Genomic DNA, 24,346 nt, shown 5'->3' with positions numbered 1-24,346 from the left:
GCCCTGTACAATGTGTGTGATTTGTGTGTATGTACATTGTATTGAAGGAGATAAAGTGGAACAACTTGACCAAACAGTTGGGTGCCAGTACAACCTTGACAGCTAAGCATACAGTATATTTTCTTAATTTAGCACATTAAACATGGATTGCTATCAAAAGACATGCCTGAGACGGTTACAAATGGCCTAAATATTAATATTAATATTAATTAGTTTATAATTCTAGTTTTATATTTAGCTAGGATTTGCTCCAGGTAAATAATAAAATAGTAACCTAATATAATAATATGATTTGTTATAGATAAAGAGAGACATCAGTGCGTCAGCTCCATGGACGCACAGCCTACAGACCACGCGCTCGCGGATCAATACGCGCGTACGGTGATGTACCTAATTGAACGGCGAACTCAGAGAACAGCTTGTGCTGAAAAGAGTTTAATAATTGTCATGTGTGACAACCAAAGCCACGGTTACGTAAAATCTGTCACAATTGTCAGCTGCACATCATTGAATTGCGTAAAAGCAAAACATTTTGAAAAGCTCGGTTCGGACATCTTATGCTTGTAATAATTCGTGTAGTTAAAACTGATTACAAAGTGGCACATATACTTCTCTAATTATACGTGAATGCTCATGCTGGTCCGCGCTGACAGTGGAGAAAAGGGGAGTGGGCGGTGTTTATTGACTGCCAGTGGCACCACAGACACTACTACTCCGTATATAAACTGGGAGGGACGTCAGACACTCTCATTGGGACCCACAACACGCTAATGCTCCCACGCACGCTCTCATCACTGCAAGCACAGGGCACCGCCACACACGCACCCCGAGACCCTGACCGGCACGATGGATGGACAACATAAGGACCGCAGAATGTCGCACTTGTGGATATTGACGTTACTTTTATTTTTCTAACCTATTGGATAACTGGCTTTTTGCATCTTCTGGATACGGTTTGTGCAGCTGGATCTCGTCCCTCGGGCTTTGGAAGAAGGATTATATTTATTTACACTTGAGCCTGTTTAGTGTCTCATCTTGGAATAGAGACCTTTTTGTGGAGGACATATAGATTTTCCAAGGATACGCACATTAAACTCTAAAGGATGGCCGTTTGGTTCACACTGGTCTTCACAATAGTTATTTCAGTACTTACTCAGGTACTTAAAAAAAAAAAAAAAAAAAAAAAAAAAATCAGAAGTATGTAGGTTTTTCAGTGTCTATATTTGCTAACTTTATGTGTGATCTTCTTAGGTTCTGGGAACAGGTGTGTTCGAAGTAGAGTTCCATCATTTTCAGAATACTAATGGTGCGCTCGCAAATGGACTAAGTTGCGGGAAAAGTGGCTGCAGGACTTTTTTCACAGTTTGTCTAAAGAACTTTCAGACTGTAGTTTCTCCTGGTAAATGTTTGTTCGGTAGAGCCACCACACCTGTTCTGGGTACCGACTCCTTCAGCATCCAGCAGAACGCACGGCTGCGACTACCGCTCAACTTCACTTGGCCGGTAATTGCGCAAACTATTAACTTTCATTGTATTTGTAGCGTTATTAAAATCATAACTCTCACATAAATAAAGACGTTATTTAAATGCATTGCCCACCTTTCTTCGCAGGGAGCTTTTTCCTTAATAGTAGAGGCTTGGTATTCTCCTGCCACTGGGCTGCCTGGAGGTAAGGATCCATGTTACCGCTAGAGGGAGCATTTCCTAAGGCATTACTTAACATTATACGTGCTTACATTGCTTACAGGCAGTGTCTTGTTGGATACCAAAATATTATAAATTTAAATTATTAATAATGCAATTATGATAATACATTTCTTCTTGTTCCAGACACCACCAACCCTGAATTGATAAGCTCTTTTACCATCCAAAAAAAGTTGGGAATAGGGCATGAGTGGTCCCAGGAGGCAGCGAGCGACACGCAGACGGAGCTAAGGTACTCATACCGGTTCATCTGCAATGAAAATTACTACGGGGACACTTGTTCCAAAATATGCACTCCAAGAGACGACCGTTTTGGCCACTACACCTGCAAGCCTGATGGGCAAATAGCCTGTCGACCGGGATGGAAGGGAGAATACTGCCAAGAACGTAAGCAAGTGTGAAAAGTGACTTCTATTTGTGTGTGCTATAGGCTGCTTGACGAGTTTTGGAGCAAAATCGGTTCATATATGGCCAGGTATAAATCATATTATACAAACTAAATTTGCCAACAATTTAGGTTATACGTTGACAGATATGGTCAATGGTGAAATAGGAGCCCACTTTCACCGTGGAGGGCGCGTGCGTCCTTTAATCCGGGTTACGCGTAGACCACGCCCGGCAGCACGCGCCGAGGTTAATCGCGGCATTATCGGCCGCCACGCGCCACTTAACTGCGGCTTCTTTTGTTGGCTGTTGTTGAACGGGCACAGGCGGCAGCTGCACGCACGGCTCGCATTGCCCAGCCACAACAATAGGGCAGCTGTCCTGCTTTAGGAGAACAAGCATCTGCTCACCACTAACCAGCCGTATACCATTTACAATCAATGGCACACTGCCTTGAGCCTACAGCTTTAGAAATGCCCATTTATTACTAAACAACCTGCTAATAGAGTATAATGTGAGAAAGAAACATTTATACTCACTAAACACTCAATTACCAACCTTCATGCTGATTTAACTGTACTAATGTATAGCTTCTTATTATACAGCTGTCTGTCTTGAGGGGTGCAATGAAAGAAATGGAAACTGCACAGTTCCTGGAGAGTGCAGGTGAGTCAGAAGCATACACCAGATCTTTAGGATGAAATGTTTTTGAATAGATGTGACTTGAGAGAGACTTACGCTGTGTGTATTAACCCATAACTCTCTTTGATTTGAGCAGGTGTCGACCCGGCTGGCAGGGGCTATTCTGTGATGTGTGTAAACTTCACCCATCCTGTAAACACGGTACCTGCACAGAGCCGTGGCTGTGCATCTGCAAAGAAGGCTGGGGAGGAATCTTCTGTGATCAGGGTAACTTATGTTTCTAACTGCAGCAGTTGAAAGGCAAAATATTCGCTCACACAGAAGTGTTAGCACTGTAAACAGCAGAGCACTATATAATGTTTTCATACATTTGTTTGTAGATCTGAACTACTGCACCCATCACAAACCTTGTGCAAACGGGGCAACTTGTATGAACACTGGCCAGGGCAGCTACACCTGCACCTGCCTGCCAGGTTTCACCGGGGTCAACTGTGACGTGGAGGTCAGGCAGTGCGACAGTCAGCCCTGCCGTAATGGAGGCTACTGCATGGTGAGTCCGGAAGTCCCTCTCTCTCCTTTCCCACAACACATGCCTTCCTGTTTTTGTTTTTGCCTAGCACTATCTGCTAGTACAAGAGGATGCTATTGATTGTCAAGTTACAAAATGACCCAGTTCACAGGAACCTCCTGTAAATAGAACTAAGGATGGCTTAGTTTGCATTGACATTGTTTATTTTTTTTTTTTACAAAACTTATATTTGTCTGTTTGCAGGATTCAGAGGAGGGGTACAGGTGTGTGTGCCCACCGGGCTACGAGGAGCCACACTGTGAACACAAGAAGCTGACCTGTGCAGACAAACCCTGCTTTCATGGCGGCAAGTGCAATGAGCAGGACAATGGACACAGTTATACATGTGAGTGTCCAGCAGGCTACACTGGACTCAACTGTGAGAAGAAGATGGACAGATGTACTTCACTGCAGTGTGTTAATGGTAAAACATGTACAGCATGTCATACACACTTAAAGCATGTCTCTGATAAATGTAGGCATTGATTCATTGGGCTTGTTTCTTACACAGGTGGTCATTGTGTGAACCATGGTAACTATGGAGTGTGCAGCTGTCGCTCAGGCTTCACAGGACAACGCTGTGAAATCAACATTAATGAGTGTGCCAGCAACCCCTGTGCTAATGGCTCCACCTGCACCGACCGCATCAATGACTACACATGCACCTGCCCCCTGGGGTTCAGCGGCCGACACTGCGACAGGCCCACGCAGCTCTGTGGTGAAAAGGCTTGTCTCAACGGAGGGACCTGTACCAGCGGAGCCAGAGGCCAGCACACATGCACCTGCCCCACAGGGTACAGTGGCCCTCTCTGCCAGACCTATGAGCCCAAGACAGGCTGGCAGTATGGAGACAAAGTCACTTTGGCCGCCGTCGGTGTGGGAATAGGACTTGTGCTTCTGGCAGTGTTTTTCTGCATGGTTTTCTTGGGACTACGTCATATTAAAAAACAAAGAACTGAGCACCACAAGTCAGAGACTATCAACAACCTGTCAACAGTTGACCATCAGAAAGAGAACCTTATTTCTACAGTGGAGCTGAAGAACACTAATAAAAAGATGGAACAGGAGGTGGACTGTACCAGGGACAAGTCTAATCATAAACACATCAATCATTACCACCCGGATTATAAAATGTCCATGGGGTACAAGGACGAACTGTCCTATCTAGACAAAGAAGAAAACTGTGAAAAGACATTAGAAGACAAGCACCATTTTAGAAAAATGTACAGGTAAGAATAGTCTTGACTTAATTACACAGGATCTGTGCAAAGCAATGACCATATCTAATATACAAGAGTGATCTAATATGAACCCACTTGACCACTATGTTTCTTGTTTCCAGAGAAAGGCCTGAGTGTCGAATATCAACAATATGTTCTTCCAGAGATTCAATGTACCAGTCTGTCTTTGTGATAGCAGAAGAGAAAAATGAATGCATTATAGCAACTGAGGTATTTTATTCATCTTCAAACTATTGACTAGATGTGTGTGCAGGATTTCTGACTATATGTTGTCATTTACAGGTATAATAATGGGGACTTGCATTGCATTTCATGTGGACTGTTTACAAATGAAGAGAGACTGGGATTTATTTAATTGTAAGATGCTGCTCTTGAAAACTTGACAACTGGATGGAATCACTGTGCTTTTCGAATGCAATAGGACTAAAGCTATTAACTATTGTGAGAATGTAAAGAGGAAAAATAAACAAATCAGACTCTAGAATGCGCCTTCAAACACATCAGCTCTGTCCAAGTTCATCTGAGGGCTGGGGTCAAGACATTTCAACTGCACACTGTTGACAAGAAGATTGCCCTTTTGATGGAGCACGCCACTGTAGTGCAGTAATCAGCAATCAACAAATCATCTTGCTGCCAACAAGGCTTTGGAAGGAGCCATTTTGGTTCTAGTAGCCTCTATGCAAACTCAAACCAGCCTTGTGCTAAATCAAGAGACAAACTACTGTAGACGGTTCATTAGGTTTGTGAATTGAATCCTTTTTAAGAAGAATGTATGCAACACTGACAAAAAGCCTTATTTAAATATACTTTGTAAGAAAATAACCTGTGCCTAGGCTTACCCTGGTTATTTTGCACACAAATAAAGAGTTCAGTTTAAAAGATCAAAAGTTATATGTGGCCGTAGAGTGCAGAGATACACAAGACTGTTTTACCTTATGCAAAAATCAATCTTTTTACCAAGGACGCCTTCAACAAATATGACTTAAATGTTTTTGTATGATTAGTATTTCATGAGTAATTTAACAATATGAAGCACTGATCTTTATGTTTTATATAAGATTATTTTGTATATAGTGTATATTTATACAATGAGAATAGAATTATGACTTGTACTGTACATGTGTTTTCAACTCACCCCAAAAGGTGATTTATTTTAATTTGTTGTTGTTTATTTTAATGTTAATATTTCTGATAAAAAACATTGAATACATATCTGGTACACTGTTTGTTTGTTGCTATTTTATGGTTGGGTGTACATGTCATTGCATAGTAATGTGTTTAAACCCTGGAATCATCTAGTAATGTGTCCCCCAAGAGCTGGTGTGGCTTCATTGTCTAATAGAAATATACATATATTTGGCCTTAATGATTATGTCCACGAGATCTGCAGCCACGTGACCTGACATCAGTATGCTAGCATCACTAAGCTGGCAACAATATGACATATTACTTAAACAAGAAGTTATATTTTAAAATTGTATGTGAAAATAAAGAATATTTGTGTTTTTTCTACTGAATGGTTATTATATTGTGTCTTTTTTATTTATGTATTCATTGTGTTATTTCTCAAGCTAACAGAAAGTGAAAATCATTTATTAAGGTAAGGTAGGCTCTATTAAGTGATAATTGCTCAGAATGTAGTGCCATTTGCCACCACTCGAGGGCAGCGAGCTTTGACTGTGTAAAATAAAAGAACTGATCCTGAGCCTGCAAAATTCTACTTTACGTTTGAGGACAGTACGATCCAACATAGTCAAAAACATAGAGTACCACCAACAATAACCTCTGCAGTCAGTACAGGGCCACAGGAGTGCTCCTCATCTCTAATCTTAGCCAGACACTAATAAGCTTAACTGAACACAGGCACAAGCACTGCAACTCAATGGCTCTATTTATAGATAATGTAATTGCCACAGCGCCCATCACAGTCTGCTGCAGGTGCCCCCAAAATCACAGTTGTGCCATATCAAATAGTGTGCTTCAATTTTGTTTTTGATTTTACAAGGCAGAGTAAAACAACTTATAATGAGGACTGTAAATAGCCTATCGGACGAGTGAGTATACAGACAGATATGCAGGTCATTTCTAGAGTCTTTTATTGATTTCAAAAAGGCCTATGATGTGTTATTATTCATAAGCCTGGAAATGCATGAAAAGACGCTGATTGGCTGGTTCAGACATAGCCCCGCCTCCAGTGTGATTTCATTGGTTGAGGTCATCTTGTTCCAAAGGATCTGAACAACATAAACACGTGTCCAAGTAGAGGAACAGGACACTCACAGACAGACACTAATAGCACCTAATACTATCTTTTGATAAAATCCAGGGTACTTTTCAGCACTTTGGAATGTGTTGAAAGATTGTATCGGCTTTTACACTATAAAAACGCAACAGCCAAATGTGCAGCAATGCAAGACAAGAAAACAGCTTAATTAAAGAGACGGTCAGCTAGAAGACTTGTGGACAGAAGAAGCTACAAGTGCCTTTGTTTGTTCATTTAGAGACGAAGATGAAACTCCAGGAGATCATAGAGGAGAAGAGTAGCTTGTGGATATTTGGATATGGCTCCCTGTTGTGGAAACCCAACTTTGTCTACAAAAGAAGTACCGTTGGCTATATTAAAGGATACAAAAGACGCTTCTGGCATGGAGATGACTTCTACAGAGGAGACAAGGAAAATGTGAGAACTTTTAACAACATTTTTACTATAATTTAATAGTAACTAGTATGTTTTTGCTCTGGTATTTGATTCCCCATGTCCCCATGATTTTTACAGCCTGGAAGAGTGGTCACACTGATAGAAGATGAAGAAGTAAGTTATTTTTTTTTTTTTTTTTAAATCTATTTACTTATTTATAATGTATAATTAACAATACATAACTATATATTAACTATATATAACTATATTTTTTGCACTTTCTAAGCACATTTCAGTAGTCCACATGTGAAATATTTATTGCATGAATCACACAGTAATAATGATGTTGTTCATATTCTATCGTGTCCCTCCAGGCATGCACATGGGGAGTGGCCTTTGAGGTGACTGGCCCTCAGATAGAGGAGACTCTCCATTACCTCAACATCCGTGAAGTAGTGATGGGGAGCTACATCACAGAAGTGGTGGAATTTGTGCCTGGAGAGAGAGGCCAGAGCAGCCAGCTCGCCCTGGTCTACATCGCCACTCCTGATAACCCACGATACCTGGGCCCCGCCCCTGACACCGAGATCGCTGCTCAGATAGCCAGCTGCAAAGGAAAATTCGGTCCTAACCTGGAATATCTGGTTCACCTGGCCGACTTCATGAGGTTGTACTGTCCAGGCGTGGAGGACCATCACCTATTTACCATTGAAGAACACGCTTTGAACTTTGTCCGTGGAGAAAGTGAAAGCCCACCACAAAGGCCTGTGCTGGTGGGGGCTGAATAAAGAACAATTGTCTACAAGAAATTAGTTGTCAAGGCAAGTGGGGGTTTTGTGAGCTTTTTCTCTGGCAGGTCTGGACAACAAAGACACCTTCATATCTATAAATTTTGCTGCTGAGATCTTAAGGGCATTTACACATTTTTTGGGCCCAGCTTGAACATGACTATTGTATACAGTATATAATGTCCTTGGTGCCTTAAAGGTAAAGACTGTTGAAAAAAAAGGTTTTTGTATTGACAACATTTGCACAATATTCTAGATCAGTGGTTCTTAACCTTGTTGGAGGTACTGAACCCCACCAGTTTCATATGCACATTCACTGAATCTTTCTTTATTGAAAAAAAAAAATATATATATATATATATATTTTTTTTTTCAAATTCAAGACATATGTATGTTTTACTGGTGCACAAAATGAACCATGCAATTAACATCACTGTGTTCAAAGAATAAAATTAATACAATGCATGAACTCACAACAAATTACATACATACCTTTTAACAAAGACATGACCTTTTTTAAAACTACCACACTAAAATTATTTTAATTTTTAACCTTATGTATTCCAATAATTAACTTATTGTATTTATGCTATTTATTATTTTTAACATTTTAACACACACCCATCACCTAATTTCCATCAGGCTAGAATAATAATGAATATTTACTGCAAATCAGTGTGACTTCTGCTGTTGCCTTTGAGAGACCAGTTCATAAACGTGTGGCTTCACCTTGGCCACTCTCATGTCATTTTCACAGCAAACCCCTGAGACCGATTCACCGAACCCCTAGGGTTCGATCGAACCCAGGTTAAGAACCACTGTTCTAGAGATTTTATATGTTTTTAATAAACCCTGTTTAAAACATTTGTCTTTTCAATCTTATGTTTATACAGCAGACACTTTTCAAGTAACGTCTCCATAGTGAATCACACTACCCAGGAATGTACAACTACCTCTGGCAAAAACGTACATTTCCCCTGAGACTTGCCACCAACAGCCCAGCAAACTTTGACAAACAGGACCATTATATAATGTGACGATACAGAACTTTATATTTGCTTTTTAAATGTGTGGACCTCTTTAAGTGAACACCTTTTATATCGTTTAAAACAAAATTCTGACATTATAAACATAACAAAATGAACAGTTGTAATTATTTAAAATGTGACATTTGCAGGACAGATTCATTAATGAAACAAAACCCGGTGGAGTACAACCAGATTCTTTTGTCCAAACTGCTCTTTCAAATTGCATATGCTTTTAATTTAAACATGTTAAAGAAAGCTGAAACAAACTGCAGGTTACAACAAGCCTGAACACACACACACACACACACACACACACACACAAACATATATATATATAGAACAGCATGACAGACCAAGGATGTAATTGGCTGGAGAGTGAGGGGTACGTATAGGGTTTTTGTCTGCTCACGTTGCAAAAACATGTGCACATACTGGGCTGAAAAAAGTGATTTTACCCTACAACTTTTTCAAACCCGTCCTACTGGCTCACTGTTCTACATTCGTAGAAATTACATGGAAAGCAGGTCAAAGGTTGATCAAGCCATGTACCATGAGCACACATGCAAGGCACATGCAGAGGCATTATATAACTAAAGCATGTACAGTTTATAAAGGAAGGTGTCAGCTACTCAGACTGTTTAAGACCAACTACACTCCCTTCCCAATCTAAAAATACCATCAGTTTTGTTTTCAGTCAGATGTTTTAGCTGAGAAAGAAAACAGATTATCAAGTAACATGAACAAACCAATACAGGTTAATCTGCCGTCAAAACTCACACCCTAACCTCTACATGCTATTAACACTTGTTTGGAATTTGGTGCAACAACTTGCTCTGTCAGCATGTTAGATTATGTATATAAACCACTATAGTGACATGATGTTGTGATTTTGGTCAGTCAACATTGTAAAGTGAGTGGTTGTTATTGCACCAAACAAGTTAATCCTTAAGTTAAACACCCAGTATGCATACATGTAAAACAAACCAGCACTCATAAATCAGGTGTTTGTCTGTTCTAAGCAGCTATGTACAACACTGAGGGAGGAGAGCCACTAGAATAAAACACACATGGGTAATTGTCAACTCATCAATACAAACAATGAAATATATGTGAATGGCTGTCCCTTCACTGGATAAAATGAAGACTTAATGTCCATCTAATATGAAAGATGACTAACATACAAAAAAATATATTTTCTTTAGTCTCAGGACACATTTATTAATACTGAATATAGCTAAAACTTGCAATAACACTGCTTTACCTTACTCTTCAGCGTTTGTGCTGATACTGGTAGACACAATGTTTTGAATCTAAACGAATGGGTCCCAATGGCCAGTTAAAAAACATTCTGTTCGTTTGAAACAGTAGGTGTATCACGATAATTACAATATTGACATGTCGTTCAGTAAATGTTAGATGGAACAACATATTTTGTGGCTCAGTATTTAAAGTGTAAAATGTCTTCAATAGTCGGGAGGTTTCAGTTATTTTTGTTGTAATATGAGGTTGTGAGGGTTGAATAAATAACTGCTATGACCAGTAATTGCTTCATTCTGCTATTTATTTGTTGCAACCCTTGCCTTTTGATGAGACTGTCTATTTGGAGAAATGTTTTACTCGACTTGCCTTTATCTTGCTTTATTCGTATTTTGTCAGTGGCATAAAGTAGTTTCAATATTATTGTTTATCGCAATATTTCTTTATAGTGATATATGGTGCTTCAAAATGTGTCACTGTGACAAACCTATGAAATGGACTGTTTTTAGGTGAACAATGTGTCTAGTTTAAATCTGGTGTTGCATATCTGTCTGACTAAACTGTGCTGCTCGGCCCCAGGACTTCCTTACAAAAGCGATTTGAGATTTGAGGATTTTTCTGGTAAAAAAAAAAAAAAAAAAAAAGGTAAATTAACAAAAATATCCATTGAAGAAAATCTTCATCTGAACACTATCGATAGTTTCACTTGAAAATGCTGGTTGACAGGTCTTCCATCTCACTCTGCATCTAACCAAGGTCCCAAGTGATTTAATGAGTAATTATCTAATTTAAAAATTGGTTTATAGTTACAGAATGATGCATACTTTACTACCATCCATCCATCTTGTTCGGCTGGGTCGCGGGGGCAGCAGCTTACTTTACTACCTATATTTAAAATGTGGTCCTTGTGCACGTCCCTAATCAATAAGAGGTCACCGCACATCACCTAGTCCAGAACATAATGCAAACTGATTTTGTAGAATATACAGAATACAGCGGTGTAGATTGAGGTCGTGTCCTCAGGATGTCCTCTACACATTCTTCACCACATTATCAGGCCTCTATTACAGGCTCCCCACCTGCATGCTAATGTGAACCCGCTCTGACCCATGACCTTGGTCTGGTCAGTGCTGGCCCTGGGTCAGTGTGGATGTGTGTTAAAGAGAAAGTGATGGTGCAGCTAATGGACTGCATCCGCTCTTACGGCTGACCTTAGGATTTCGAATGATACCGCCAGGATCCGGCTGTTCCACGGAGACCTGTCCTAAGCCATCTCTGGTCAGCTGCACATGGACATAAGTACATACCACTGGGTCCATATTAACTGCAAAAAGGAAGGCCATTAATAACACACAAACCTCTATCACGGGTCTATTCTTTATTCTGGATCCCCATTAGTTACTACCACAGCAATAAATGCGCTGCACCCAAAAAAAAACAATAAATAACAATATTCAACTCTCATGGTTATCAATAGAACAATTTTAAGCTAATGGTGCTTATTTATTGGGAGCACTGAGAAAAAAAAATCATGCCTAACAGTTGTTGTTGCACTGAAATGAAGCAGAGGAGAGTAACATATTTCTGTTTTCGCCATAGTTATAAACCCAGGACTTTCAGAGCCTATTGACTTTGAACTGTCACAATATTGCCATAGCTGTTGCAAATAAATCCGTAACGTTATGTAATATTATCTTCATATTGCATGGACTACATGAAGAACATAGTTTATTTTTAGTCATTGCTATTACATTTTATGAGGTACACCTCATAGACACTCACACCCAATAAGCCACACCTGACTAAGCCAAAACCAGTCTTCATCACAATCAATACTCCAGGGGAATGACATTTTGGCTCCTAATATGATTTGCTTAAACCTATTTGCACTACAGATGGGCTGAATGATGCTTGAAGACAATGAATGTGGTTAGCCATCTTGTGTCTACTTATTGTCAATGAGATTTGCATATATATATATATATATATATATATATATATATATATATATATATATATATATATATATATAATTGCTAGATAACGCTGGGTGATAGGAAAATGCGTCACCATGATGGATACAAGTATCTTAATCTGGAGATGGACCCCTGGGGGCTGTACTGTGGAGCTCGGGGACTCATCTCCACATGAGCTAAGCTTGGTCAAGACTGCCTTAGCTGACAGATTTAACCTATTGTACATGTTTTGCTGGACTGAAGGAACAACAGTTCTTGCACTAAATATAGACTAACTATAGTCTGTGGCCTCCTGCGCCCTGTGGCCTGTACTTCGCTGTGGTCAGTTGGGAGGGCAGCATCATATTGGTCATATTCAGCACCAGATTGGTCAGAGGACTCTATTACCAAAAATGTACCTTCCCAAATTAAAATGTGATTTCACAGCCCTATTAAAAGTATGCTACGCCTTAATCAGACAATAGAACAGTGTGCCAGAAGATCTGCCCAAAACTAATGACATGGCAAACATTGAAGAGCAGTAAGTAGGTCATTGCTAGAATACAAATGACATGATTCATGTAGAACTCTCTCACGTGGCGGATTATCAGATGACACTCAGACATTAAAAACAAGGGCAAGAGCAAAGTAGCTAAAAGGTTGTCTCGAACATGTCTGTATAATCCTTCAGTCATCCAGGTATGAGCCATTAAAATCTGTTGACTATTCCTCAGTTGCCCATTTGAAAATATGGCATCCATTTACAGTTTGCAGGATGACCTGTGCTCTTTGCCAATACTTTGTGTTTTGTGTTGAGGAGGTGCATTACTCTCTTTTTCTTTCTGAATCAAAAAGACCCTAAAGCCAAAAAGTTCAGTTGTTGAGAGCTCTGCTTCTCTGTCACAATCATTAACCTTGTAAATTATAACTGGAACAAGATATATCGGGGCTCAGTATTTATAATATGCATTACTGGAAATTCTTTTTTTTTTTTTTTGTAGTAGTATACGAAAAGATTTGAGCTGTAGAGTCAAATAACTACCTTCTATGGCTCCTTATAGATATTGACCAACTACTAAAGTATTTAATTATATCTATTCTATCATTGTTAATTAATTTCATATTTATTTAGTGGCAGAAAAGTAACAATTAAAGGTAAATGTATTAGGAAACCAGTTTGCCAATTAATCGGAACAAATCAATAATCAAAAAATGATCAACCAAGTCATCATACAATTGTTTTCTGGATTAAACAGAGACTACAAAACATCCATCGTGTGCTAAGAGAAGCGGTGTTATGACTCAGAGAAAACAGCAATTACCTCAAAGTGACCCTGGGGACATGTTAGTGAGGTTTGGACTCAAAAAAACAACATATTACTTCTAGACCGGAAAAAGGTGGTTTGCTCTCTCCGGGTGGGTGGACAGTCTCTGCCTCAAGTGGAGGAGTTCAAGTATCTCGGGGTCTTGTTCACGAGTGAGGGAAGGATGGAGCGTGAGATCGGTGCAGCATCTGCAGTGATGCGGTCGCTGTATCGGTCCGTTGTGGTGAAGAAGGAGCTGAGCCGGAAGGCAAAGCTCTCGATTTAACCGGGTCAATCTACGTTCCTACCCTCACCTATGGTCATGAGCTCTGGGTAATGACCGAAAGGACAAGGTCGCAGATACAAGCTGCCGAAATGGGTTTCCTCCGCAGGGTGGCCGGGCGCACCCTTAGGGATAGGGTGAGGAGCTCGGTCACACGGGAGGAGCTCGGAGTAGAGCCGCTGCTCCTACACGTCAAGAGGAACCAGATGAGGTGGCTCGGGGATCTGCTCAGGATGCCTACCGGACGCCTCCCTAAGGAGGTGTTCTGGGCATGTCCCACCAGAAGGAGGCCCCGGGGAAGACCCAAGACAGGCTGGAGGGACTATGTCTCTCGGCTGGCCTGGGAATGCCTTAGGGTCCCACTGGAGGAGCTGGAGGATGTGTCTGGGGTGAGGGAAGTCTGGGAGTCCCTGCTTAGACTGCTGCCCCCGCGACCTGACCCAGATAAGCTGAAGAAAATGGATGGATGGATATATTATACCTTAGCTTCATCTGGGTGAATGCAGTATAAAAGTCCTCACTGGCCTTTCACAATTAAACACAGGAGGGCAGTACGCTGTTACATTTACCTAACTTTTTTAATAAACTGTACTTTTCCTAGTACTTTTCTAGCAGCATACTTTTACTGCTACTTGAGTAATGTTTTGGTTCCTCTTCCCACTGTGAGGACGTCACAAACGAGTAAGTGACAAAAGCTTTATGTTGATAATATAAAATGACTTGAACATTTGTCTAATTTGAGTCGATCCTTAGAAAAGCCTAGATTTTGTGCATTATTGAATGTTTTGTCCTTCAAATTATGTTGACTTCAAATTATAAATCAAATGTTAGGTCTGGACAGTTATTGTTGAAGTTACTCTTGAGTAGTAGTTTTCCCAACTTTTACCATACACATACTTTTTTACCCTTAAATGATTTTGTAAACCACTATTCTGTACTTTAAATTGAGTAATATTATTTATGATGATGATGATTATGATCTGCAGTTTTCACTGCGCAAAATTGGTGAAATGGTGCAGCCCTCTAAGACCTGGTTTAGCCCCGTGGTTTAGACCAGGATAAGTCCTGAGATAGACTGGTTTAGATCTGGCAATACTTAGACAAACATATTCTTTGATGTAAATGGCTGAGAGGAGACTGAGAACCACTGGTCTTCTAAGTATTCCTCAGTTGCCCGTTTGGAAATATGGCATCCGTTTATAGCGCGCAGGATGACCTGTGTTCTTTGCCAGTACTTTGTGTTTTGTGTTGAGGAGGTGTATTAGTCTCTTTCTCTTTCTCTTTCTTTCTGAATCAAAAAGACCCTGGAGCTTTCCTGTGATTTTTCTCTAGAGTGTTTTCAGGCCACCAACAGGAAAAGCAGCACAGTTTCCCACACACTCGCTGCCTGCTCTGTATCAATGGTATTTTACATTGAAACGGGCGCACCATACAATTGTGCAGCTGCAGAGGCCTTGTGAGCTTCTCAGAGATTTTCTGAGTAGAATAGGTACAAGATATTAGTGTGTAAATAATTTGATTTGCACACTTTTATGTGTGCTATATATATTTACAAAAGGTTACTCCCTGCTTTGATGCTGGAGCTTCTAGCTGAATATAGTAATTCACTTCTTATAAAAAATGATCCATGAATTTCGTTAACTTAAAGGAGCACTATGCAGCTTTTTAGTGGTGGATCTGTGACTTGCATAATGTTAATTATTTGCCTAGAATGGCATTTAACTTATCTATCTGCATGGAGACAGAAGGTGGCAACACCAAATTACAAATTACATGCCAGACCTGTGGAGAGGTGGTGCTGCTTACTATAAGAATGCCATGCCCTTTATGCTTCTTTTGTTTGTTTTTTAATCTATAAAAAGATGGAATTGCAAAATGTAAGATAGATATGTTTAATGTCATACAGTGGAACGTTCCAGACAAAGCAAAAACATATCCATGGAAAAAAGCATGAGAAAAGTTACATTGTGCACCTTTAAGTGGAAAGGTAAAATACTCAATTCTAGATAAAAATGAGAAATACATTTCAAGCCTAAACTTGTTAATATTTAGTGTCTCGGTGTTGCTTTTGTGGCTGTTTGTGTCGTGGTGCTGACAGGACATTTTGCTGGTGTGGGGACTGATCCAATAGAGCCTAAATAAGATGAAGCGCAGATGCTTCAAAGGCCAGAGGCTAAGACCCCTGTTGGCTTTGTTATCACTTCCTTGTAACAGATCGGATCAAACAGAGGGACCTGAGGCTCTGCTGTGTGTGTGTGCTGGTGTTTATCACATTGTGGGGACTAAAATCTGTACATACACGCACATGCCTGCCCCACTTATGAGAACAAAAATCTGGTCCCCATGATGTAAAACCTTTATCGTTAGATCAAAAACATGATTTAAATCTCAGGAATGGTTAAACTATTTTACAGCTAAGGGTTAGGCAGGGTGTGATTGGGTTGATTCTTCAGAGATTGAATGTAAGTCAAAGTGAAGTCCCCATAAGATCTGTAAACCCAACATGTGTGCATATGTGTCTGGGTGTGTAAATTCAGGTTTGCCTATTTTCTCAGGGTCTGGACCTGTGATTCAGAGCGGTGCCTATGTTCTTTGGAGAGAAGTGGAAACCTCCTGTAAAGGAAAATGTGGTTTCTGACAAGTTTCCAATTAAAATAAATATGTGAGTATTAAAACCACATGTGATGTTTTACTGGTTTCAGGGACACGCTCAAACAATGAATTCAAAAGTAGGTCAATTGCAAATCTAAGCAGGTAAAGACACACCTTTTTATTACCGGTAATTCAACCTTTTAATTATAAAATATACACGTCTTCATAATATATTCAAGAATTATTAAAAGGTACTTTTCATAATCCTACTAAAGAGTTTCTTTCTCTTATACAAACTTACAAATGGTGATTGACCCTTACAGTGCTGTGATTTATATTTATTAGAATTTGTTTTATTAAAAAATATATATATATATGTGGAAACAACTCCAACAAAACCAAGGGAAACATAATTTAGGTTTTCATATTTATGTTAGAAGTATTAATCTTTTACTTGCTTAATAATAATCCCCATACATCAAAGGTCCAAATCTGTTTTAGGAGCATTTTGTTAATGACATTTTTCATTATTTTAATTGTGTTTTGTATAAATTATGTATTAATTTCTATGGCCACCCAAACATCAAATCCATATAGGATTGTTTAGACGTGCTGTAGCTGGCCAATCCCAGAGAGCAGACCCCCATGACTCTCTGGGAGGGCAATGTAGGATTAGTCCCACCACTACCAGACCTCCTAGAGGGATTTAATGGAGCAAGAGCAACTATATTGACAGGGATCCCCGCTGGCCAACAAAAGCCCAAAAATGCTACAGCTTTATTTAGAAATTGGGACATCCTGATTTATAATCCGGTTCATATCCAGATCACACAATGGTTATAAATTTAATTGTGATTATTAATGTTGATCCACAAAAAGCAAAGACCAAAACCTTATTAAAGAGCTGAAGAACACAACAATAACTTTATCTGAAAAAAAAAGAACACTGTGTTAAGTTTGTATGGTTTTGGCAGAAAATAAAAGAGCCTTGATAAAATCCTAACCATGAAACTCCACCCAAATGGTCTGATCCTTTAGGCTTTCTATCAAAGCAGATTTAGGTTCTTTGAAATCTCTTCAAGTGTCCAGAGGGCCAGAGGTCAATAGGTTATGTCATGATTAAGATGACTTTTGATTATCCGCTGTGATTTATGTTGTGCAGTTTATGTAAGCAGTTTACGGCCTTTAATTGTCATCAAACAGTAACATAAAGATTAGGCTGCATGTATAGATGACCCATACATGACCCGCCTCTTACACCTATAGGCTATGGGATGGGACAGGAGGGGGGTGGGGGTCCCTCATGTGGGGTCTAGAGAGTGATCCATGCCAACACTAATCCGCCTCTCTTAAGAGCCTCCACTGTATCGACTTAAGGGGACATTATGCAGCAAACATTATGCAAATGGTGTAAGCCATTTTTGTGTCCTGCACTGAAGTCTGGCTTGGGAAAGGAAAATTATCTTTTAACACATTTGAATGTGGTCCAGTTTAGTAGAGACAGAAATCAGCACAATATTATCAATGTCGTGAATACTGATTATGAATTACTCAGTGAATCTATGCATATTTTACAATAAAAATATTCTTAAATTAGAAAAGGCTAGAAAGAAAAAGTAAAGGAATTAAAAATGTGTGACTGTTGCCACAGGACTAATCCAGTCAGAGGAACACTTCCTATCCCATGTCCAAAGGGACATTAGGCTTTAAACCTATACCAAATCAATAATGACTACACAACATGCTAAAGCAGCAGCCCATAACACCAAATTAGGTCATTCCAACAAGCAACATGTTTAAGACAGATGCATGGAATGAAAGCCAACACGCTCCCCAAACACCTTTAGTGATTATTTTTAGGTCTGTATAATTATTTTAATTTTCTTTGTTTTCAGAATATTTTTTCCTTTGATCCAGTTTATATATTATGTGTCTATGGATATTTAAAATGTTGTAGCATCTATAAAATATGTAGAGCCTGTGTGCCAGTCAAAACAAACTATTGTCACCAACATGAAAAATCCTAAAAACACTGAGTATATTTGAAATAGATTTTTAAGTATATTTGGGCCTGTCCTAAGCCGCACACTCCTACTAAGCAGATTACTAGTATAAATCTATGCCACTGTTTCAGCAGTTCTAGTCATGTGAAGCAGGACTAAGAGTAAGAAAGCCAAAACAAAACATGTTTACTGTAATAGATATGCCCCCCTCACCCACCAACTGAAGGCCAGGCACCTGCCAATCTGACAGGTCACATATGTAAGTGCACTTCTACCCTCTGCTGGTTAGGTTGGGTACCATAAATACACTATTTCTGATAAAAGTGGCTTCCACAGGAAACGTATGATTGCACATTGGGATATTTTAAGATGATTTCCTGTGTTTGACATTTACCTTGGGTTAAGGAACAGAGTTTTGAATCACAGCTGTCCGAGGTGTCGACTGGGAGTAGAGCCGGGGTCCGGGGAGGGGGCCAGATGTTGTCCATCTTCCACTGGGAATATGTGGCACTGCAGCTGGTAGGAAAGAGAGGGGGATTATAAAAAGAGGAGAGCGGGTAAATTTGTAAGAACGACAAACAGGAAACGCAGAGTTCACAACACAATGCTCACAGAGTTTCCTGCAGGACCCCTCTGATAAGGCTTGTTTCACATTGTGTCATAAGCTGCTTCTGTCATGCATCTGCAGCATAAGGGCAGTAAGGACAATAAGTATGCTTTTAATATGTGGACAAACTGTGGGAAGACAGTTCAAGGAGTTCAATAAAGTTATAGTTATAGCTGTGCATTACAATGCACAATAAAGCAATACAACTGTGACAAAATGTAAGCACTGCAGTATTTATACAATACACTAGGATTTTGTCTTGTCTCTGTCCCACCAATGAAGTGCTTGGTAAACTGTATTGCACATTTATAATAACAGTAGGTCTAGTTCTTGAGTAAAATGTACAATTAGGATGTCTTATTTTTCCTGGAATTAGCACATATATAGTATTTCAAATGTAGAATTTAAAAATGATTAGGCTCAGGTCAGTAGCTATGATTGCCCCTCCATTCCCCACTAAATTGCAGATTTCCCTCACAGAAACGTGAGTGGCCACCTCAAAAAGCAGACAAACACAGGCCAATAAGAGGTGATTTTGCAGTTAAAGTAACGTTGCCCTCTATGGGTCTGTAGGAGAAGTGCAAGAATGAATGAATTCATATTTTCAAGTATACCTAAAATAATCCAAAATACAATAGTTCTGTAGTGCAATAGCTCTGTAGTACACATATTCACGTCGATGGGACGTTAGAGGGTGAAGCGGATGGGTCATGGTCGGTGTCTGCATTTGTAGATAGTTTCCTTAAAGGAGTCCTGGACACTCTCCCTCCTGTTGATGTGAATATTGAGAGGGCTCACCGCTCCATCGGTGCTAAAGCATCGCCTGGGAGTAGATGGGCCGACATAAACACATTACACCACGTGGGAGACTCATAAGGTTATGGAGAAGACATCTGCCTTGGAAGTCAAGTTAGGGTACTTCCTGCTTCAGTTGAAGTGACAATCCTGTTTTTTTCTGTGTTCTGTGATTGTTTAATTTATTTAGGAATGCCAATACAATGGTTAAAAGGTGTTTCAAATATAAAAGCATAAATGGTTAGAGCTTCACCAATAACAATTATTTCTTACAATGTAAAAGGGCCTCATAAATCCAGTTAAACGGGCAAAAAATTTACAAAACTGAAAAGGAGAAAGGTAAAGGGTAAAAATCTATTCTTGCAAGAGACTGAAATTAAAACAGCAAAGCTATAGCAAAGGTCATCATGCATCACATGAATCAGAACGTAGAAGGGGGGGTAGCAATCTTGATTTCATCAGTAGGGGTTTTTGATGAAAAAAAATAATAATAATTTAGGTGATCAGAAGTGGAGGTATGTAATGGTCACAGGTAGACTGGGTGGCATTGAGGTTACACTCTTTAATTTCATGAAAACTAAGGCTCACGGTATAATGGTGGGGGTGACTTTAATTTGAAACTGGACTCTTGAAAAGATTCCTCTAACTTGTCTCTTAACTCTGCCAGTACCCACAGTAAAGATGGGTGAAGGGTGAATTTGGTAAATGTCATGTATGGAGGTAACCTAACCCCACAATGAAGGGTTACTCTTTCTATTCTGACATTTATATGACATATTCATAAATGGACTGTTTTTTTTTCTTTTTGGCTGAACAAAGACATTGGGAGAGTGACATCGTGCTAATTGGGGGTGATAGATCTTTCAGACTATAGTTCTGTTTATCTGAATTTGGTAATGGATAGCCAAAAGTCTGCCTTGTGTTGTGGAGGCTATATCAGTATACTTATGGTACAGGTAGGGAAAGACTTGGAAAAAATGTATTTAAATGATAATGAAGACGTGTCACCAATAATTTTATTGGATGCAGGTAAGGCTGTTGTTCGGGGGAAAATTATAGCCAAATAATTTCTTTAAAAAACTACATAAATTAATACAAGAACTTGAAGGTCTTGAAAAAAGTAACACAGATAAAAATAGAAAATATGAACAAAATTAAAGCAATAATAAGCCAAACTGATTATCTACTCTCTTCAAATGTACAGAAAAACAATTATGTTTCTCAAACAAAGATACCAAGAGGTAGGGAATAGATCAACCATGGATCTTTTTCAGGCTACAAAATCAATTCTATTAAACCCCAAGTTTTGTCATTTACCGGTAGTCTACACCGAATGATTACCGGTACTATCACTCTTTGAGATAAATTCAGAAGCTCAAAAAATGTTAAATACTTGGGGATTACAATACTAAAAGATGTGTATAGTATATACACAGAATTGTGTATCTGTTTTGAGAACTCTCTCATAAACGTTCTCAAAACAGATACACATAAATGGGTGAAACCTGGTGCCTTTCCTGGGCCTGGCACAAAGAACTGAAGCGATTAAGATGAATACTTTACCAAGGTTTTTATACTGTATTAAGGTTCATCTGGCAACGTAAAATGTCTAGGGTTAGATACAAGGTGATTGCCTGGGATCCAGAATACACATTTCTTCAACACTTGATGTAAGATGTAAGTCTGGTCATCGGTGAATGACCCCGTTTCCAAATGGTATGATTGACAGGTGGATTAACCAATCAGGGACAGACATGGTTCATCGTATTGGGAAAAAAATAAAGGAAATAAATATCACAGGGGGCTGAAAAATGTTGCGGATTTCGGCAGAATCAATGGGCGAAACACTAAATTCTGTTAATCTGAGGTGAGATAAATTTTATTTTATTTGTTAACCAAAGGTGGCTATGGGGAGGGTAACTCATGCTGAAAAAGTGTGGAACTGGACATTATCACATTTTCTGGGGACGCCCCAGAAATTTCACTGTTTTGGTCTTAGGTTAAAAGCAATATTGAAAAAGTTAGCTCTATAACTTTACTAGACAATTTTGAGACACAGTGTCTTGGGAAAATATCTAAATATAAAATAATATACTAGTGGCTTAATGACAAAGTTCCTAGACCTGAGTGACTGGATGAACATTGTCCATACTATTTATGTAATGGAAAACTGACATTTTCTGTGTAACTTTGATAAATTATTATTATTATTATTATTATTATTATTAATCTGTCATCACCATTATTATTATTTCTTAATTATTTCTTTTTGTTTAAACTTGGTAATTCTTCCAATACAGGAAATTGATTTATTTTTGGAAAAAGGAGAAGGGGGACTGTAGATGTGGTGTTGCTGTGTCAATGTACAGTATATCATGTTCCTATGTGCCCTATATAATTAAATAAAAAAACTGTAGTACACAAGCTCCTTGAGGCAGTATGCAACATCCATTAATGTTCTTGCTTGATGTAGAGCCAATGTTTTCAACCTTTTAGTCCTTGTTTAGGTAATTTAGGTAACTTTGAAAGAACTACTGTAATAATGATGTAGCTCAATTTTAGACCTGGTTTAGCCATACTTTATGTAATAGTCCTGGTATAGACCTGATTTAGATCTGGTGGAATTCAAAGAGCTAAAACCTTTATTAGGTGGTACTTATGAGAAAAGTTTGAAAAATACTGCAGTAGCTGTTGTGTTTTCTTTTAACTTTGCATCTACATGGAAGAGATAAACTTTGAGGAACGGTAATCTAGTTTTCAAAGATCAATACGATCACATGTACCACCTCTGGATCAGACACAGCGGTTTAAAAGGGGTGTGACTACCTAAATGTATATGAATAGGAAGCTAACCTCTCAGGCAGATCATTGCTCTGATTGGTTGGCTTTGTCTTTTCAAATTGGGGTGCCTCCTTTACATTAACAACAGGCATGCGGAGAGAGATATCTCTTACAGTGGAACAACTGCATGCACTTCACTTCTGGGAATGGGAATATTCTAATGTGTGAATAAAATTAGAAACAGAAATGGCACAAAGTTATCAAAGACAGGATCGGGCACACAGACAGAGAGAGGAGGTGAGTTGCATGCTGCTTGGTGATGGAGCTGTGGGTAAAACCAGCATAATTATCAGCTATGTCTTCAACGGATACAGCAGCGATTACAAGCAAACAGCATTTGACGTATTCACTGGTAAGTAGCAAATTAATAACATTTATTTAATTGTCTTGGGTCATGGCTATATGAATAAAATCCTAACTAAGTGCAATGTGTTTTCACTTAGGGCTTGTTCATGTCAATGGAACTCCAACACGCATCAAACTCATTGATACTGCAGGCCAGGTCATTTTTCAGACTAGTCACAACAATTAAACGCCATCATATGGTTATCTTTTGTAGTGCATGTTGTGATGTGTAAACTCTTGCTTTTCAGGACGAATTTGGTCACCTCCGCTCCTTATGCTATGCTTATGTGGACGTCTTCATCCTATGCTTCAGCCTGGTTAACCCAGGATCCTTCCATAACATTGCCACAAAATGGATTCCGCAGATCCGATGCCGTAACTTCACATCACCAATCATTCTGGTTGGGACACAGTCTGACCTCTGCAACAATGTGAATGTACTTCTTCACCTACAGGAAAGGAATATGGCACCAGTCAATTTTAAACAGGCTAAAAAACTGGCCAAGAGAATCCAGGCACATGACTTTGTGGAGTGTTCAGCCTTAACACAGCATCATCTGAAAGATGTTTTTGACAGTGCAATATTTGCGGCCATCAAGAACAAATGGGCAGGTGGAAAAAGTAAAAAGCTTAGCATCATCAAAAGTTTGAGAAGTCTGTCTTATCGTGGATGGAAGAAAATCTTTTCTAATTAGTAGACTCCTGTTTTCCATTTGGAATTTGTAAATCAAACTATAAATATATTCGTGTGAAATGTGAAGCTTGGATTTTGAATGTATTTGAAAGCACCTCTATCCTTTATTCTGTGGTTTGTGTTTGTTGCTTTCACAGAACATACATTTAATAACCAGTCTCAGCCTTGCTTAGCCTCTGAGATGAGATCAGGCTTTGACAAACCGGTATGGTTCTGTTATATTTGTTCAATAAATATTTTCAATGTGAATAAAGTCTAGTGTATTATAATAATGCATTATGATAGCTAAAGTAATATTCAGATCAATGTACTGTCACATGTGTGACAGTAAAAATGGAGGGAAAAAGTGCTAAGTGTGAGTTACTGTGGACAAATGGTCACATGCTGATACTTTGAAGTGAATTACCACAACAAAGCCTGGTTAAGTCTGCCCTCAGTGTGGCGCACTGTGATAAAGATCCTCTTTAAATACTCTTATGTTTTGTCCACCAAAATGTGGAAGTGAGCTAAAATGCAATTTAAGTAGGCCTACTGGTTATTTGTTAATATTGGCTAATATGCATATTAAAAGTAACATTTTGTCTATTCAAAAACTTATTTCGAGTTTGAAGAAGTTTGGAAAATGGATACTGCCACTGTTTGTTATTCTCTAAGGATACAGACCTCACAAATTTTGT

General features: G+C 39.0%; 3 protein-coding genes across 3 annotated transcripts; all 3 read left to right on the top strand.

Annotated features, from left to right (window-relative positions):
* Positions 1 to 749: 749 nt before the first annotated feature.
* Positions 750 to 6,054, top strand: LOC117390975 (delta-like protein 4). Its single transcript, XM_033988783.2, has 11 exons — positions 750 to 1,157; positions 1,252 to 1,503; positions 1,612 to 1,669; positions 1,831 to 2,091; positions 2,694 to 2,754; positions 2,867 to 2,997; positions 3,111 to 3,280; positions 3,503 to 3,722; positions 3,810 to 4,527; positions 4,641 to 4,749; positions 4,822 to 6,054. The coding sequence occupies exons 1-11, from the start codon at positions 1,104 to 1,106 to the stop codon at positions 4,825 to 4,827; spliced, it is 2,040 nt and encodes a 679-aa protein (XP_033844674.1). The 5' UTR covers positions 750 to 1,103; the 3' UTR covers positions 4,828 to 6,054.
* A 940-nt stretch (positions 6,055 to 6,994) lies between these two features.
* LOC117390976 (glutathione-specific gamma-glutamylcyclotransferase 1-like) lies at positions 6,995 to 8,177 on the top strand. The gene is made up of 3 exons (XM_033988784.2): positions 6,995 to 7,219; positions 7,316 to 7,351; positions 7,552 to 8,177. The coding sequence occupies exons 1-3, from the start codon at positions 7,049 to 7,051 to the stop codon at positions 7,963 to 7,965; spliced, it is 621 nt and encodes a 206-aa protein (XP_033844675.1). The 5' UTR covers positions 6,995 to 7,048; the 3' UTR covers positions 7,966 to 8,177.
* Positions 8,178 to 22,741: 14,564 nt separating this feature from the next.
* On the top strand, positions 22,742 to 23,670 carry LOC117390937 (rho-related GTP-binding protein RhoV-like). The gene is made up of 3 exons (XM_033988743.2): positions 22,742 to 22,982; positions 23,074 to 23,132; positions 23,224 to 23,670. Exons 1-3 carry the CDS (start codon positions 22,817 to 22,819, stop codon positions 23,668 to 23,670), a joined length of 672 nt encoding a protein of 223 aa, XP_033844634.1. The 5' UTR covers positions 22,742 to 22,816.
* Positions 23,671 to 24,346: the final 676 nt, after the last annotated feature.

Source organism: Periophthalmus magnuspinnatus, chromosome 22 (assembly GCF_009829125.3).
Source record: "Periophthalmus magnuspinnatus isolate fPerMag1 chromosome 22, fPerMag1.2.pri, whole genome shotgun sequence".
Taxonomy (NCBI): Eukaryota; Metazoa; Chordata; class Actinopteri; order Gobiiformes; family Gobiidae; genus Periophthalmus; species Periophthalmus magnuspinnatus.
This window is presented reverse-complemented; position numbering and strand designations above follow the sequence as displayed.